Below are 14,088 nucleotides of genomic sequence, written 5' to 3' on the forward strand. Positions count from 1 at the left end.
CGTTCAGGCCGTCCACAGTAGCGTGCGGGTCCGTCCCAAACCAGTAGATGGCGCTATACGACAATATAGGTCTACCAGGAACTATATATTTGGGATTCTGTTCATGGTTTGGGACAATGAAATAATATGTATTTTTATCTCAAAATATGAATATGAATCGAACGCTGACATTGATATTTGGCAATACATACATACATATATATATATATATATATATATATATATATATATATATATATATATATATATATATATATATATATGTTTCTTTAAGAATTTATTGTATCGCCTAAACAGTTTTATTTCATCGACATAGCCACACCTGTTGGTTCCATGAGGCGAAAGCCATGATGTGACCAATTCATCTAAAAGTGATCTGTTACCTTACACACACCACTTCGCCTGAAGTAATGTCCTCCTCCTCCTACCTCCACTCAAGTAATGTCCCACCTCCACAACCAATTGTTAAGAGAGTTGAAAACCTGTCGGGCATGTGCCAGGTGATCGGGAGGACAGGAAGCCCAAACACAAGCTGGCTGACTGGCGTGGTAGTTGTCTCAATTCATCTTTCGCTTTTTTTATTTTTATTTAGATGTCTCATTTATTTTCGCGCAAAGATGAACAAACTTTTTAGATTGTTCCTCGTCGTCGTGTTGTTGGCTGTGTCGTGTAGGATTGCACTTTGGCTGCATCACGATCACTCCCATACACATGACCACCGATCAGATCGTAACCGGCGGATCGATGAACCCAGCCCTGTTGCAGGTATGACACCTGAACATAAAGAGTTTATTATCTCGAACGGCAGCACTCCATTGCCTCCTTGTCCGCCTACACCTCCCGGGCTGGTGGGTCCACTCAGGATAGAGTTCGAGTGGAACCGGTCAATGAGCGACGTCCGGAAAGTGTGTAGCGAACACCTTCAGGAGGGAGGCCGATACCAGCCACTGGAGTGCATCTCACAGCATAAGGTAATTTAAGTCCCGGAAAGGCACTAAGGTTGTGGCTTTTACACTTCTACACTCTTTGTTCTTGCATATAGAACAAAAAAACCTTATTATTAGTATTAGGCTAATGTTGTTATTATTAATACAGTTGTTCTAGCCAACCTGTTGAGACAGTTGGCGTGTGTGTGCGTGCTTGTATGTTACTAAGCCATGAAGTGGTGTTCTTGGTAAAAACTTAACACCCATGTTTTGAATAGTAAGAGTGCGTTGGCTGGCTGCTGCACCCAAACAAAAATTAGTTTGGGCGAGTACCGAGGCTATGCAAACGAGCAAGGCCCTGCCTGCTGACTGTCCTCGCTTCGCCTTTGCAGTCTGGAATCATACCCAATCTCATTACATCCAGAGACCACACTATGTTCAGGTAGAATCCACTTATTATTAAGTAAAGCAATCGAACACGCACGCTGTGTTGGTTCTTGTTTTTCTTTGCAGTTGTTTTTGAAGGATGTGCCCTTTCAGATCACTATAAAAGTACAGTATCATATATGGTTTACAATGATGTGGCACACTTGATGTGGTGGATCTTAAAATGAAGTATAAGTTACATTTTAAAACGATAATATTCATATTGGAATGAATATTATTCTACATTTTATCAAATTGTTCCCATTTCAATGTCATGTACCAGGCCTTTACAGCATATTTGCCCTCCAAAGATAGAATACTTATCTATTTGGAAACATTTCTGTGTGTGGCAGTATTCCTCCATACATCCTTGTCCTAAGTCCTTTTTAACCATTACCTTCCTCCACCGCCGTCTCCTCGCACTCCCAGGTCGCCATCATCATCCCCTACCGCAAGCGCCAGGACCACCTGAAGCACTGGCTCTACTACCTGCACCCCATCCTCAAGCGGCAGCAGGTGGACTACGGCGTGTACGTCATCCACCAGCACGGCGAGGGCACCTTCAACCGCGCCAAGCTGCTCAACGTGGGCTACGTGGAGTCCCTCAAGGAGTACGCCTACGACTGCTTCGTCTTCTCCGACGTGGACCTGGTGCCCATGGACGACCGCAACCTCTACCGTTGCCACGGCGAGCCCCGACACATGGCGTCGGCCATGGACAAGTTCGGCTTCAGGCTGCCCTACAACGACTACTTTGGCGGCGTCGTGGCCCTCAGCCGGGAGCAGTACATGCGCATCAACGGCTTCCCCAACAACTACTGGGGCTGGGGCGGCGAGGACGACGACATGTACAAGCGCGTCACCCTGAAGGGCATGGCGGTGTCGCGGGCCGACTCCAGGGTGGGCATGTACAAGATGGTGCGGCACCTGCGGGACGTCCACAACGAGGTGAACCCGAGCAACGCGGACCAGCTGCATTACACGGCCAGGACCATGGACAGCGATGGGATCAACTCCCTGAAATACTCTGTGGTGAAGATCGAGAAGGATGAGTTGTACACTATGGTCCTCGTGGACATCCATGGGCCGGAGTGAGTGAGTGAGTGAGTGAGTGAGTGAGTGAGAGAGAGAGAGAGAGAGACTAAACTGCCGTAGTTTCGATGATGGTTCAGCCATTGCAAGCCAGAGCTTTATTTATTTTTGGTATCTCTGGATCTTCCACGGAGGCTGCCATTTTGCGTCGCCATGTTTTTTACAGAACAGATTTTTCAGGTTTGTTGCCGGGTCTGAAAAACATGGAGTCAATTTGTTGCGGAGGAATTTCCCCTTTTGTATTAAGCTTTTCGTATGAAGGGGTGTGTCAACTGGAACATAAGTCATAGGCCAACTTATCTCTAGCAGGTCAAGACAACCTTCAGCCCTGCACATCAAAGACATTCCATGAATGGTCTTCTTAATAACTGACTTCCAGGTCATGAAAGTCAACATTTGAATCTAATCTTGGAATGGCTTGCTCATCTCACAGGGCATGGATGCTTGCTTAAAAGAGTAAAAAATATATATTCCTATATTTCTATACACATATAAAGCCAAAATGTATTACCATGTCTTTAAGGAATCCTTTACTAATTGAAATGTGCGCATTGGCTGATGTTTCTCTTGCCACGTTGCTATTGACAATCAGATCTATAGGCATAAATAAGTGTGCTTCCTGTTGAAACAAGATATGACATAGTAGTTGGGTGGTTAAACTTAGATAAGAATAACCATCAACAGCAGCAGCTTCTGCTATACTAGCCTGTAGATAGTCACAGTGCTTTAGTTTCTCTAGCCCCTGAAGACCTATAAGGTTTGCAGACGTTGCATCAGCAAACAAGTAGTAGTTTGCTAAAGGAAAATGGTTTGGACGGATCATGTAGATGATTCAATAGGAAACATGGGAAAGTCATGCGGCCTGCATGTGTGTGTATGTTATATGTTAGGAATATTTAAATCATTTACTTTTATTTTGTAAAATGTTTCTGACACCACAAACAAGTATCAGCAGCAATAACCTTGTAACTGCCAACCCATTTTCCAGAAATCAAAACACTATGATCTAGTAGTGTTTAACCACACTTTAAAATACACTCTTGTGTGGATTGTAGGCCTACTGCTTTTGAAGTGAAGTTCTGTGCCAAATTGTAATTGTTCTGGTGTCAGTGTTGCCAATTTGTTTCATGTTTCTTTGTTTTGCATGTTTGAATGATAGGTTGTGGTTAAACGCCTCAAAGCACCTACTGTCAATAAAATAAAATAAAGACGAAACCATTAAAGACATTGTGCTTCTTGAAAGGAACAAAGTCAAGCAGCATTTGATTGAATTATGTATGCACTTTTTAGGATACCTCTAGGATACCTTAGTATCCTGGGGATGGTGATTGTATTTGTCTTTCAATGTAGGCCTATTCATCACACGACACCAATTGTGTATCTCTTGCGTATGTAAAACGAGTTTCCTCAAGGAATGTCATTGTACCGGTTTAGCAACCTTAAACAAGTTATATGAAAAGCTGTAATAAATACAACCTACGAGTTTGCAGCAGTAGGTTGCTTTGATTAAGGCGTCTGTTCAATATTTTACTAATATAATTTTTGGACAAAATATAAAATACACAATACATCCATGGTCAAATCTTTAAATGGCAGTCTAGTACTAGTCAATCTAGGCCTATATAGGTGGTACCGTTATTAACTGGCCTCAAGATGCCGCTGTTGTTCCATGTCTATAGTTCTTCCTACCTCATCATCACGCTGCCCAGTGCCTCCTATGTGGCTAAATACCCTGCTCCCACGATATGTGTTGATTATTTTTTAGCATTAAGAATCAAGTTGGAATTATGCTTTTATGAATTTCTCTGGCCCACTGAAGAGGTGGGCCAGATAACAAACTATCGCCATCAGTGATCCACATACCTTAACCCTGGCCAGAAATTATGACACAATAAAGAGCCATTCAAATGACGAAGACAAATATATATATATATAATTTATTTATATATATATTTATTTATTCATTTATTTATTGCATCATGGTATGCTCCTTTTAAATATCCACGTTGTCGTTCTATTAACATACATTTTCTTTTGATGCCTCTTTATTATCACCAAATGCAAGCTTTGACCCCACACCAAGGTATTATGAGCTGTTCCCTGGCAGCCATAGCTCACAATCGCAGTATGTTGCATGTTTTTTTTGATGATGAATTATTGACAAGCAGGAGTACTCACAGAGCCCTGCTCAGGACAGAGCTGTTCTGCCATCATTGTGCTGAGGATTCACTAAGACTTAGAGGGTAAGCAAAGAGGAAAGAGGAGAGCTATAAGGGGGGTCTCAGGGGGGGGGGGGGGGGGGGGGGGTAAAATAACTCATGAGGTGCTAAAATAACTCATCATTAGGGTCAGGGCTGATGGTGTGTTCCAGATGCCTCGGACACCAGCCTTCCGAGTTGCAAGTGGGGAAATCTCCCAGCTTTCTTTCTGAATTTCATGGAGGCACGCCCCCCTTTTGGTCGGTCCCTCTCAGAATTCTGAGAGTATACAGAGTTCAGTGAGGCGATTCAACAACAAAAATGGCTGCGCCCGTAAAGAGATTTATTTTCTTTGTATTTGTACCACGTTGGTCATTTTAATGTCGACTTTAAATCCTCTTACACACTTGATAATATTGCTACTTTATTCCGGTCACCAATTTATGCATTGCACGGTCTTGCTGTGCGTGTAATACAATGTAAAGTTGTGTTGTTTGTTTTCGAGCTGGTTTGCTAAAGAGGCTAATGTAGCTAACAATATCAATGACTAGCCAATGACATGACACGATCACAAAGACTAACGGGAACGCTATAAGTGCTACGAGACAGGAAATGACGTCACAAGTGCTACTCGGAAGGCTGGTGTCCAAGGCATCTGGAACACACCATAACTCCCTTCACATCGCGTGCACATGTGTCAGCAACAGCACCCCCCCCCCTTCCCCCCTCCAAACACACACACCCACACACCCACATTACCCCCGCCCTCTGGCCCAGCCCCCTCTTTTCATTGGTTGACCTAGTGGAGTTACCATGGGAACGGGATTGTGGCGAAGCTGCCGTGCAGAATGTGGGGTGCAGCTCTGGATATAGAGCTGGGGGGCTACGCCGATCACACACCCACTCAAACCATCCAGAAGCAGGTACAACCTCTGCATCCGGCTGGATGCTCGCTGTCATTGCATCGTACCAGCCAACGCTGCGACTAGCCAACGTCAGATTTTTTGTTGAATGAGAGAGGGCATCATCGTGTCATCTGAGCATATGCTCTCGTGCCCTCAGAAATCAATAACTAGCTAACGGTCTCTGGCTAATGTGATTAGTAATCGTTTCCTATTGTATGTAGAAATATCCCGTTTGTTTGTCATCCGTACCCCACAACTCCCATACATACAAACACACACACACACACGCACGCACGCACACACACACACACACATATATACACACACACACACACACACACACACACACACACACACACAGTAATTGACTTCTTAGCTTAGTTCAACATTTGGAGATTGCATCAAGACAAGCGACTTCACATTCACAATGAATCCTTTTTATTCACATAGCCGACCCCCCCTCCCCCGTATTTCTGTGCCCCTCTTTCGTTTGCTTCCCACCCCCTGTCCCTTATTCACTGGTTTGTATGGTGACTTTGTTGTGTTGCACAGTCAATACCCTACACACAAACACACACACACGCACACACACACACACACACACACACACACACACACACACACACACACACACACACATACACACACAGATAGCAACAACACACAAACATACACACATATACACACACACACACACACACACTCTCTCTCTCTCTCACACATACACACACACATACAAACATACATAACACAAACACACATAGCACAAACACACGCACACACACACATAAATACAGACTCGGTTAGACTAGACTCTAACCCTAGACTTATATGCCAATTCACTGCCACAGCATCCAATGCGTGCGCAGACACACACACATGCACACGCTTCAAGCTCACCCCTCCCCCAAATACATGGTCAGACCCTAGTCCCCCCCCCCCCCCCCCCTCCCCTCAGCGTCACCTCTTCTGACATGTGGGCACCGGGATGTTACCATATTATGTAAGGCTTTTAACCTCTGTGAGCGAGAGACAGAGGGAGACAGAGAGAGAGAGAGAGAGAGAGAGAGAGAGCAAGCAGGAGAGTGCAAGAGAGAGAGATACTATTAGAATGATTTGTTTTCCCTTTTTTGCCCTGCACCAAACCCAATACCTGGCAACGCGACAGATGGACACCCTCTCCCCCGGGCAAATTATATATGCGCACCACATCAACATGCGAGTCCTGTTTAACATGACAAAGCCCTAGGCCCCTGTTCATATTCAGCCAACTCATAAGCAGACACTTAACTAGAAAAAAAACACACACACACAAGCTTACACAGCTTGAAACACTGTGAGTCACGCAACGTTGTGCGCAACTGCTCTTTGTTGCTGGGCCGGCTGTAAACACTCACGCCTCCTCTCCGGTGCGGACCAGCGCGCACCGCAGGCAGCAGCACATTCATCATGTGTCCTTCTTCGTCGATGCCAGACTATCAATAGGCTGTGTTATGACCTGATCTGTTTCAGAGGACCAGTAGACCATGGCCACAGTCTCCAGGGGGAAACTGAGCCACAATAGGGAGCCACCACACTACAGCACGTCAACAAAAGGCATCAGTCTCCCTTGTCTCTGTCTCTCTCTCTCTGTCTCTCTCTGTCTCTCTGTCTCTCTCTCGCGCTCGCTCTCTGTCTCTCACTCTGTGCCCCTCTCTCACTCTCTCTCTGTGTCTCTGTCTCTCTCTGTCTCTCTTGGTCTCTCTTTCTCTCTCTCTCTCTCTCTCTTTCTCGCTCTCTCTCTCTCTCCTTTTTTCCCACCCAACCCCCCTTGCTTCAGAGATGTAATCCATGTATAGAGAGGAACCAGGAGCGGATTGTGTGTGTTTGTGTTAGAATTTATGTGGATGTCTATGCAAATTAATAATATTATTAATAATATGTTTGAATATGAGTCCTTTGTTGTACTCACTATTTAGATGGACTGTGTGCTCATAAAGAGTCTGGGGTGGGTTGGTTTTTCAGCACAAACAAAGGAGTTTATTTATTAAATATCAGAAAACGGAATGATTTCCACTCTCAACAGCAAACAAAACAAAATAACACACACACACACACACATTTAGAAGAAAATGTGCATCATTCCAGTGGCCCAGGTTCATAAATACTTACATTCCACTTTACAATAAGGGTAATTAACCATAAATTTAAATGAGTAAATGCAGTAATAATCATTAACCAACAGTTAGCTTATTTGTCAAGTAAACATTTTCTTATGTTGTTCATGTTAACTAAGGTATTAATTTATACATTAGTTAACGGTTAATGCTAACCCTTACCCTATATTATCATGCTGATTACTGCTTAACTAGTGTAAATTAATGGTTAACTTAATGTACCGTATGACTGTACCCTTGTTGTAAAGTGTTAACAAATACTTGAAAAGTTAAAAACAAATACAGAAAAAACTGATTATACAGTGAAAGGTGTCCACAGTTATACCATAACCATCATTTTCTAAATAAAAAGTAAAACTTCAAGGTTGAGATCAGATGAAGTTCTTGCCTAACACATTAAGAGCCTGACATGATCTGATTCTCCAGAAGTGTATAAGGATACTACCAGTTATATCATGTGAACTGGTAGAACTTGATCATGTCAGATAGACCTGCACAGTAGATTGTTTCCATTGATCAGATATCTTGAAGAAGGAAGAAATTGCAATAGAGGTGAAAAGAGATGGAAACGACTCTGTATCCTCTGGTTACATCACTGAATGGCTTACAAAGGCCTTTCTCAGGCACAGCACCCAACAGTTAATTTGAAACAGTCAGTGCTTAGTAAGGCTATACACAGCAGTTTGTCTTGTTCCAAAATAGATCAATAAAACAAACTGCCACTCCCGCCCACAAAGAGAGGGTCTTCAAGAAAAACAACGCTGTTGTCTACAGTAATGTCAACCTACATTCAAATCTCACACACATCTCTGGTGTTCTTTCAAATCAAAGTGGAAGAAACTTGTTCTTTCAAATAAAGAGGTGGAATACTGACGATACGGATGCAGGGAGGAGGGAAGTGTGAGTGAATCGGTGTGTGTGTGTGTGTGTGTGTTTTCCGGCATAGATTTTGAGGCAGATTGGAAAGAATACATATAGAAAGAACCAAGTTAAATGTGGTTTACTACAACCAATTTGTTCCCAGGGTCCACGTTCATCTGTAACCACATTACAATGTCCTGATCTTAAAATGGTTTCAATCTACAACACTGAGTTAGTCTGAATGTTGGGCCAACACCTATAGATCAACTGACATTACATTTGAAAGGAAGGGATACAGATTCCCTCCTATCCGGGGGAAAAGCCCCTTGGGAAGCTGGTGCATTCACAGTTGACGTCCGTGCAGTGTTAGTAAAGAAGCCAGAAGCTAGAAAAACAATGTTTAAAACCAGTGCCAGAATACATTTTTAAATAGGACAAAAGTATGTTCTAAGTGTAATTCTCCCCCCCAGAGATGAAAGTCCCTTGGGGTTTGCTACAAAAAGCGAGTTCAAAAGAGTCCAAAAATTGAATAATAATGTGTTGTTGTTGTTGTGTATAAATGTAGCATCCTTCAGGGTTAAAGGAGTTTCCCTGACTGTTGTTGCCTTAGGGGTTTGGCTAGTTAGAGAGGCAGAGAGTTAGAGAGTGTTGGAGACACAGAGCGAGGGAGGGAAAGGGGTGCATTAATGTGTATGTGCAATTCAGAGTACTAATGCAGCAGTGCAGTTTTTGAATATTGCAATGATTTCCATTGGCAGGAATTCCTTGGTGGTCCATCCAAGCGATAATGACATCCAACAGATTTATTCCCACAATACAATGTGATTTAAACCAAGCTCTTACTCCGACGGGTGGCTGATCCCAATCCAAGACAACCACACTGAACAAAAACAAAAACAAAAGGATGGATCTGTCAGTTCAGGGAAAAGCCTTCTCTCCCACTGAGGAAGGATATCACAGCAGATGTAAGGCAGGGGATGCTTCCAAACAAGGATAGACGCCCTGCTGGGAAGTGGGAGATAGCCGCATATTTGAATCTCCCAGGTCGTAATGTGTATGCTAATATGCCAGTATGCATTCTCTCTGATAGACCTACTTCAAAAAAGAACTATATATTGCCATTCAAAAAACATTCAAAAACCCAGTAAATCAGTTGGGACTGTTTTATGAAAAGAGGATTGCAAACAGAAGTTGGATCTATAATATCAGAGGGTTAGCAGGTAATTTGTTACAGTTCAAATGACAAATGAACAACCTCAATTTGATCAGGCCCTAGTCCACAAATCAAGCCGTGTCCCGCAAAAGTCGTAAAAAAAATACGGGAGAGAAAAAGGTGCAGTAAACTATGGAAAAAAAAGAATTGCCTGGAAATGGAGATAGCAAATCAAAATAGCTCTTCCATTCGGTTGAGGGTACCTCCAAGTCAGCGGATTGTCAAGAGTTAACCTCTAAAGCTCCCAGGGTTTTTAAACAAATGCTCATAGACCAGTTTTTGGCATGTACCTGTGACTTTCACAAGTGAAGTAGAAAAAAAAAACTTGAGAGGCTCCTAGAGACGGACGTGACCCAAAACATTTGGGAACAGCTTATTTTTTCAGGATGTTTGAGGAATTTATTGGCCGTTTACTCCGGAGCTCAACATTTTCCTCGTCTGGGGAAAACACTTGGCCCCGGCCACAACAGCGGTCTAGAGATATATAAATGTAGGTCCAGAGAGGGGCGGGACAACGGCTCCCGTTGAGGCAAACTACTTCCTGTGGGCGGTACCTCTGGAAGCGCTTCCTGGTTTGTTCTGTCCGGAGCGCCGTACGGGCACTTTGGACACGGGGATTCTCGTGCGCGCGGGGGGGGGAGCAGCCTGGGTCTTTGGTTGCGCGGCGCTGGCTTCCAGGACGGAGGGGAGAGACGATTGGCTGACGGAGTGCGGCGGCGGCGGCGGGGACTGTCGGACGCTCAGGGGGATCTTGGAGTCCCGGGGCAGGCTGGCGCTCCCCTTCAGCGAGCGGAAGGACGGCGGCGATGAGGAGGACGACGGCGGGGTGGTCTGCGAGGAGGGGCTGAGTTTATGCTCGGTGGAGGGGGACGGCGTGCTGGACAGGTCGTCCTCCTTGCCCTCCTCCTCCGGGTCATTGTAGAGGTCGTAGAGGTGGTCCCCTGAGCAGCTGTCCCGCGACAGGATGATCCTCTCGCTCCGCTGGATGCCCTCGTCGACCGGCGTGGCGGTGGGCGTGGCGCTGGGCGTGTCCCAGTAGCCCTCGTCGCTGAGCAGCTCCTTCTCGCCCGGCGAGGTGGGCTGGCGGGAGCCGTACGTGTGATGGTGAGCGGCGGGGGGCTTCGCCGCGGCGCGGCTCCCTGCCGCTCCCACCACGGGGATCTTGCTGAGACCCAGCGTCTTCACTTGGGGGGTCTTGCGGTCCCTGACGGACGGCGCGGTCGTGGCCCCCTGGTGGGGTCTGGGAAGCGCCGGGGAGTTGTCCCCGGTGGAGGGCAGCATGTGCCACAGCCCCTGCATGTCTGCGTCGTCCACCCCTTCCGGGCTGGCCATCTCCTCCCCTCCGCCCATGTAGGCGACCACCCCGCTGCCCGTCACGTGCTCCGGCTGCGGGGGGGAGATCTGCGCCCGGGCCGGCAGCGAGGGCAGCGGCGCCGAGCCGGCGACGACGGAGGAGAAGGAGGAGCGGGTCAACTGGGAAGAGGGCAGCGGGCGCCTGGCCGGAGATCCCTGAGAGGTGGGCGCCGTTCTCCTGCCCTTTGCTCCTTCCTCCGTGCCGGCACCGCCGGCACCGCCGCCGCCGCCGCTGCTGCTGCTGCTGGTGCCGCTGCCGCCGTTGGCCCCGCTCAGCACCTCCTCCTCGGTGTCGGCGATGATGTCCCCGCAGCCGGTGAGCGAGTCGAAGCTCTTCAGCGAGGTGACGTCGGTGAAGAGCAGCGAGCAGAGCCGGTCCACCGACGGCGGGTCGGCCGCTCCGCAGCAGCGCTCCAGCTGCGGCGTGGCGAGCGACGCGCCGCCGCCGCCGCCGCCTCCGCCGCCATCGGAGCCGGCTCTGGCCTTGGGACCGAGGAGCTCGTGCAGCGGCGAGTCTGTGGGCGTGTAGGGGAAGGCGGGGCTGGAGGAGTCGGCGCCGGCGTCGTTCACAGAGGCGGCGTACTGCGGCGAGGCGCTGCCGGGAGAGGAGTCGCGGGTCCGGCGGGGGCGGCCACACGGCTCGGGGCCCGAGGCGTCCTCGGGGGCCCGGTGAGGCAGGGGTTCCAGGGTCAGGGTGACGTCCGCTCCCTGCTCCACCTGGGCGACCTCCACCGCCCGGGCCTCGTCCGCCTGCGCCGCCACCGCCGCCGCCGCCGCCACCTCACCGCCGCCGGCCCCCTCCGCCTCGCTCGTCCTATCCCGACCCCGTCTCCAGCGCATGCTGCTGAACAGCCCCTTCAGTCCCCGCCCCCGCCGGGCCAGCCCCGCCCCCCCGCTCTCGGCCGTCCTCAGGCTGCCGCGGCGGAGGAAGGAGAAGAAGCTGAAGGACTTGCTGAGCGACCGTACGGGCACGGCCTCCAGGCTCCCCCCGCCGACTCCTCGTCCCCCTCCTCCTCCTCCTCCTCCTCCTCCTCCTCGTCCTCCTCGCCCCAGAGCCTCTCGGCTGCCCTGGCCGTCGGACCCCATGGGGAGCCCGTCATGGGTCTTGCTCCGTACCAGCTCCGCAGGGGGCACTGATTCCGCTGACGCCGTTCCCGCCGTTCCCGTCGTTGCCGCCGCTGATCCGTGGCCGTTCTCGGAGGAGGAAGGATTCCCGTTGCTCACGGCTCCTTTGTTCCTGAAGGAGAAGAAGCCGGCCATCCCCGCACCGGAGCGTCGCTTGCCGAAGAGCTTGAAGGCGGCTTTGTTGATCTTCCCCGTGGGCTGGGGGTCAGCGGGAGGCTCCCCGCACTCCGACTGCACCTCCATTATCTAGCACTCCGACCGCTTGATCGCTCCCACACACTCACTCACGCACACACGGGACACTCCTTCTCTGTTCTGGTTTCGATCTGTGCAGTGCACACACACACACACACACACACACACTCTGTCTCTCTCTCTCTCTCTCGCACACGCGCGTGCTCCCTCTCTTTCTCTCATTTGCTGCCGCTGCCTCTGTCTCGTTCCTTCTCCCTCTCTCCCCCTCTCTCTCGCTCTCTCTCGCTCTCTCTCTCTTGCTCTCTCTCTCTCTCTCTCTCTCTCTTGCTCTCTCTCTCTCTCTCTCTCTCTCTCTCTCTCTCTCTCTCTCTCTCGCTGTCTTTCTTTCAGCCCTGTAGTCTGGTGCTCTTTCACTCCCACTCTGGCTTGCTCTAACGCCTGCCTGCTGCTTTTCTCTCCCTGCCTCCCTCTATTCCTCCCCTCAGTCCCTCCTCCCATGCCTTCCCCCCTCCCTCACTGGCTGTTGCTCTCTCTCTCTCTCTCTCTCTCTCTCTCTCTCTCTCTCTCTCTCGCTCTCCCAAACACTCAGGGACACATTTACACACACACGCTGGGTGCTGCTGCTCACTGTAACCATGGCAACTCGGTGGGCTAAGCAGCTTTCGTCAGAGCTGGCAGAGTGCCAAGCCCCCCTTTTCCACTCCTCCTCCTTTCTATCCATCACCTCCTCTATGCCTCCTTCTACTCCTTCCCCTCTCCCTCCATCTCTCTCCCTCCCTTCATCTCCCCTCATCCGCATGTATCGATTCATCGAAAGACTGCTCAAATTATTTATCGCTTATTGCCTGTGAAACTTGCATTCACTCCTCTTAACCTGCAGTGAGTGTGTGTGTGTGTGTGTGTGTTTGTGTGCGTGCGTGCGTGCGTGCGTGCGTGCGTGCGTGCGTGTGTGTGTGTGTATGTTTGTGTGGACTGTGTGTGGAAAAGAGCACATGGGCACATGCCCATATGTTCGGATTACCTCATTTTGGTAGATTATGTGTGCGTTGACTGGAATCATGCTGGGCCTCCCTAGCAGGCTGACACGTTTCAACTGAAGATAGCTCCTTCAGTGTGTCCGTGTCGGCCCACTCACCATCGCTATTACGGTTCTACATAAGATGTTGTCAAGACTCCAAGGAAACACTCACTTTGCAATACAAGTTCATGAGCGACTGGTAGTACTTGTGTGCTGTGTGTGTGTGTGTGTGTGTGTGTGTGTGTGTGTGTGTGTGTGTGTGTGTGTGTGTGTGTGTGCCCGTCTACATGTTCCTCCGCTAGATTTCAGGCCAGATGTACAGCCCATATGGCGCCTGTCCCTCCCTCCATATGCCCCCCCCCCCCCGCAGACCAGGTGTCACAGAACCATGACAACACGTCTAACTGTCATCCTATCATCCCAAGGGGACATGGAAATGAGACGAGATGGGTGAGAGAAGGAGGGAGGAGGAAGGAAAAAAGAAAAAGAAACGGGTCACAGTTTCTCCTTCAAGTGTCTGTGCTCTCCGGGTGTTTTTTAAGTTTCAATGTTTTCGGAATAATAATACGCTTTTAAACGGCAAAGCCTTTAGCGACACATTAGCTACACTGTTAGTTTGC

The 14,088-nt window shown here is 48.8% G+C and overlaps 1 protein-coding gene and 1 pseudogene across 2 annotated transcripts; one reads left to right on the forward strand and one right to left on the reverse strand.

Moving 5' to 3' along the window:
* Nucleotides 1–617: 617 nt before the first annotated feature.
* On the forward strand, nucleotides 618–2,447 carry LOC311355171 (beta-1,4-galactosyltransferase 1 pseudogene; annotated as a pseudogene). Its single transcript has 2 exons — nucleotides 618–971; nucleotides 1,782–2,447. The product of its transcript is annotated as a beta-1,4-galactosyltransferase 1 pseudogene (transcript).
* A 7,864-nt stretch (nucleotides 2,448–10,311) lies between these two features.
* Nucleotides 10,312–12,692, reverse strand: amer2 (APC membrane recruitment protein 2; the record flags this gene model as incomplete). The annotated part of the gene is made up of 2 exons (XM_084474907.1): nucleotides 12,247–12,692; nucleotides 10,312–12,150 (listed from the first exon to the last, which is right to left on the reverse strand). The coding sequence occupies exons 1-2, from the start codon at nucleotides 12,496–12,498 to the stop codon at nucleotides 10,312–10,314; spliced, it is 2,091 nt and encodes a 696-aa protein (XP_084331033.1). The 5' UTR covers nucleotides 12,499–12,692.
* Between the last annotated feature and the right edge of the window lie 1,396 nt (nucleotides 12,693–14,088).

Source organism: Micromesistius poutassou (assembly GCF_964030765.1).
Source record: "Micromesistius poutassou genome assembly, chromosome: 11".
Lineage (NCBI taxonomy): Eukaryota > Metazoa > Chordata > Actinopteri > Gadiformes > Gadidae > Micromesistius > Micromesistius poutassou.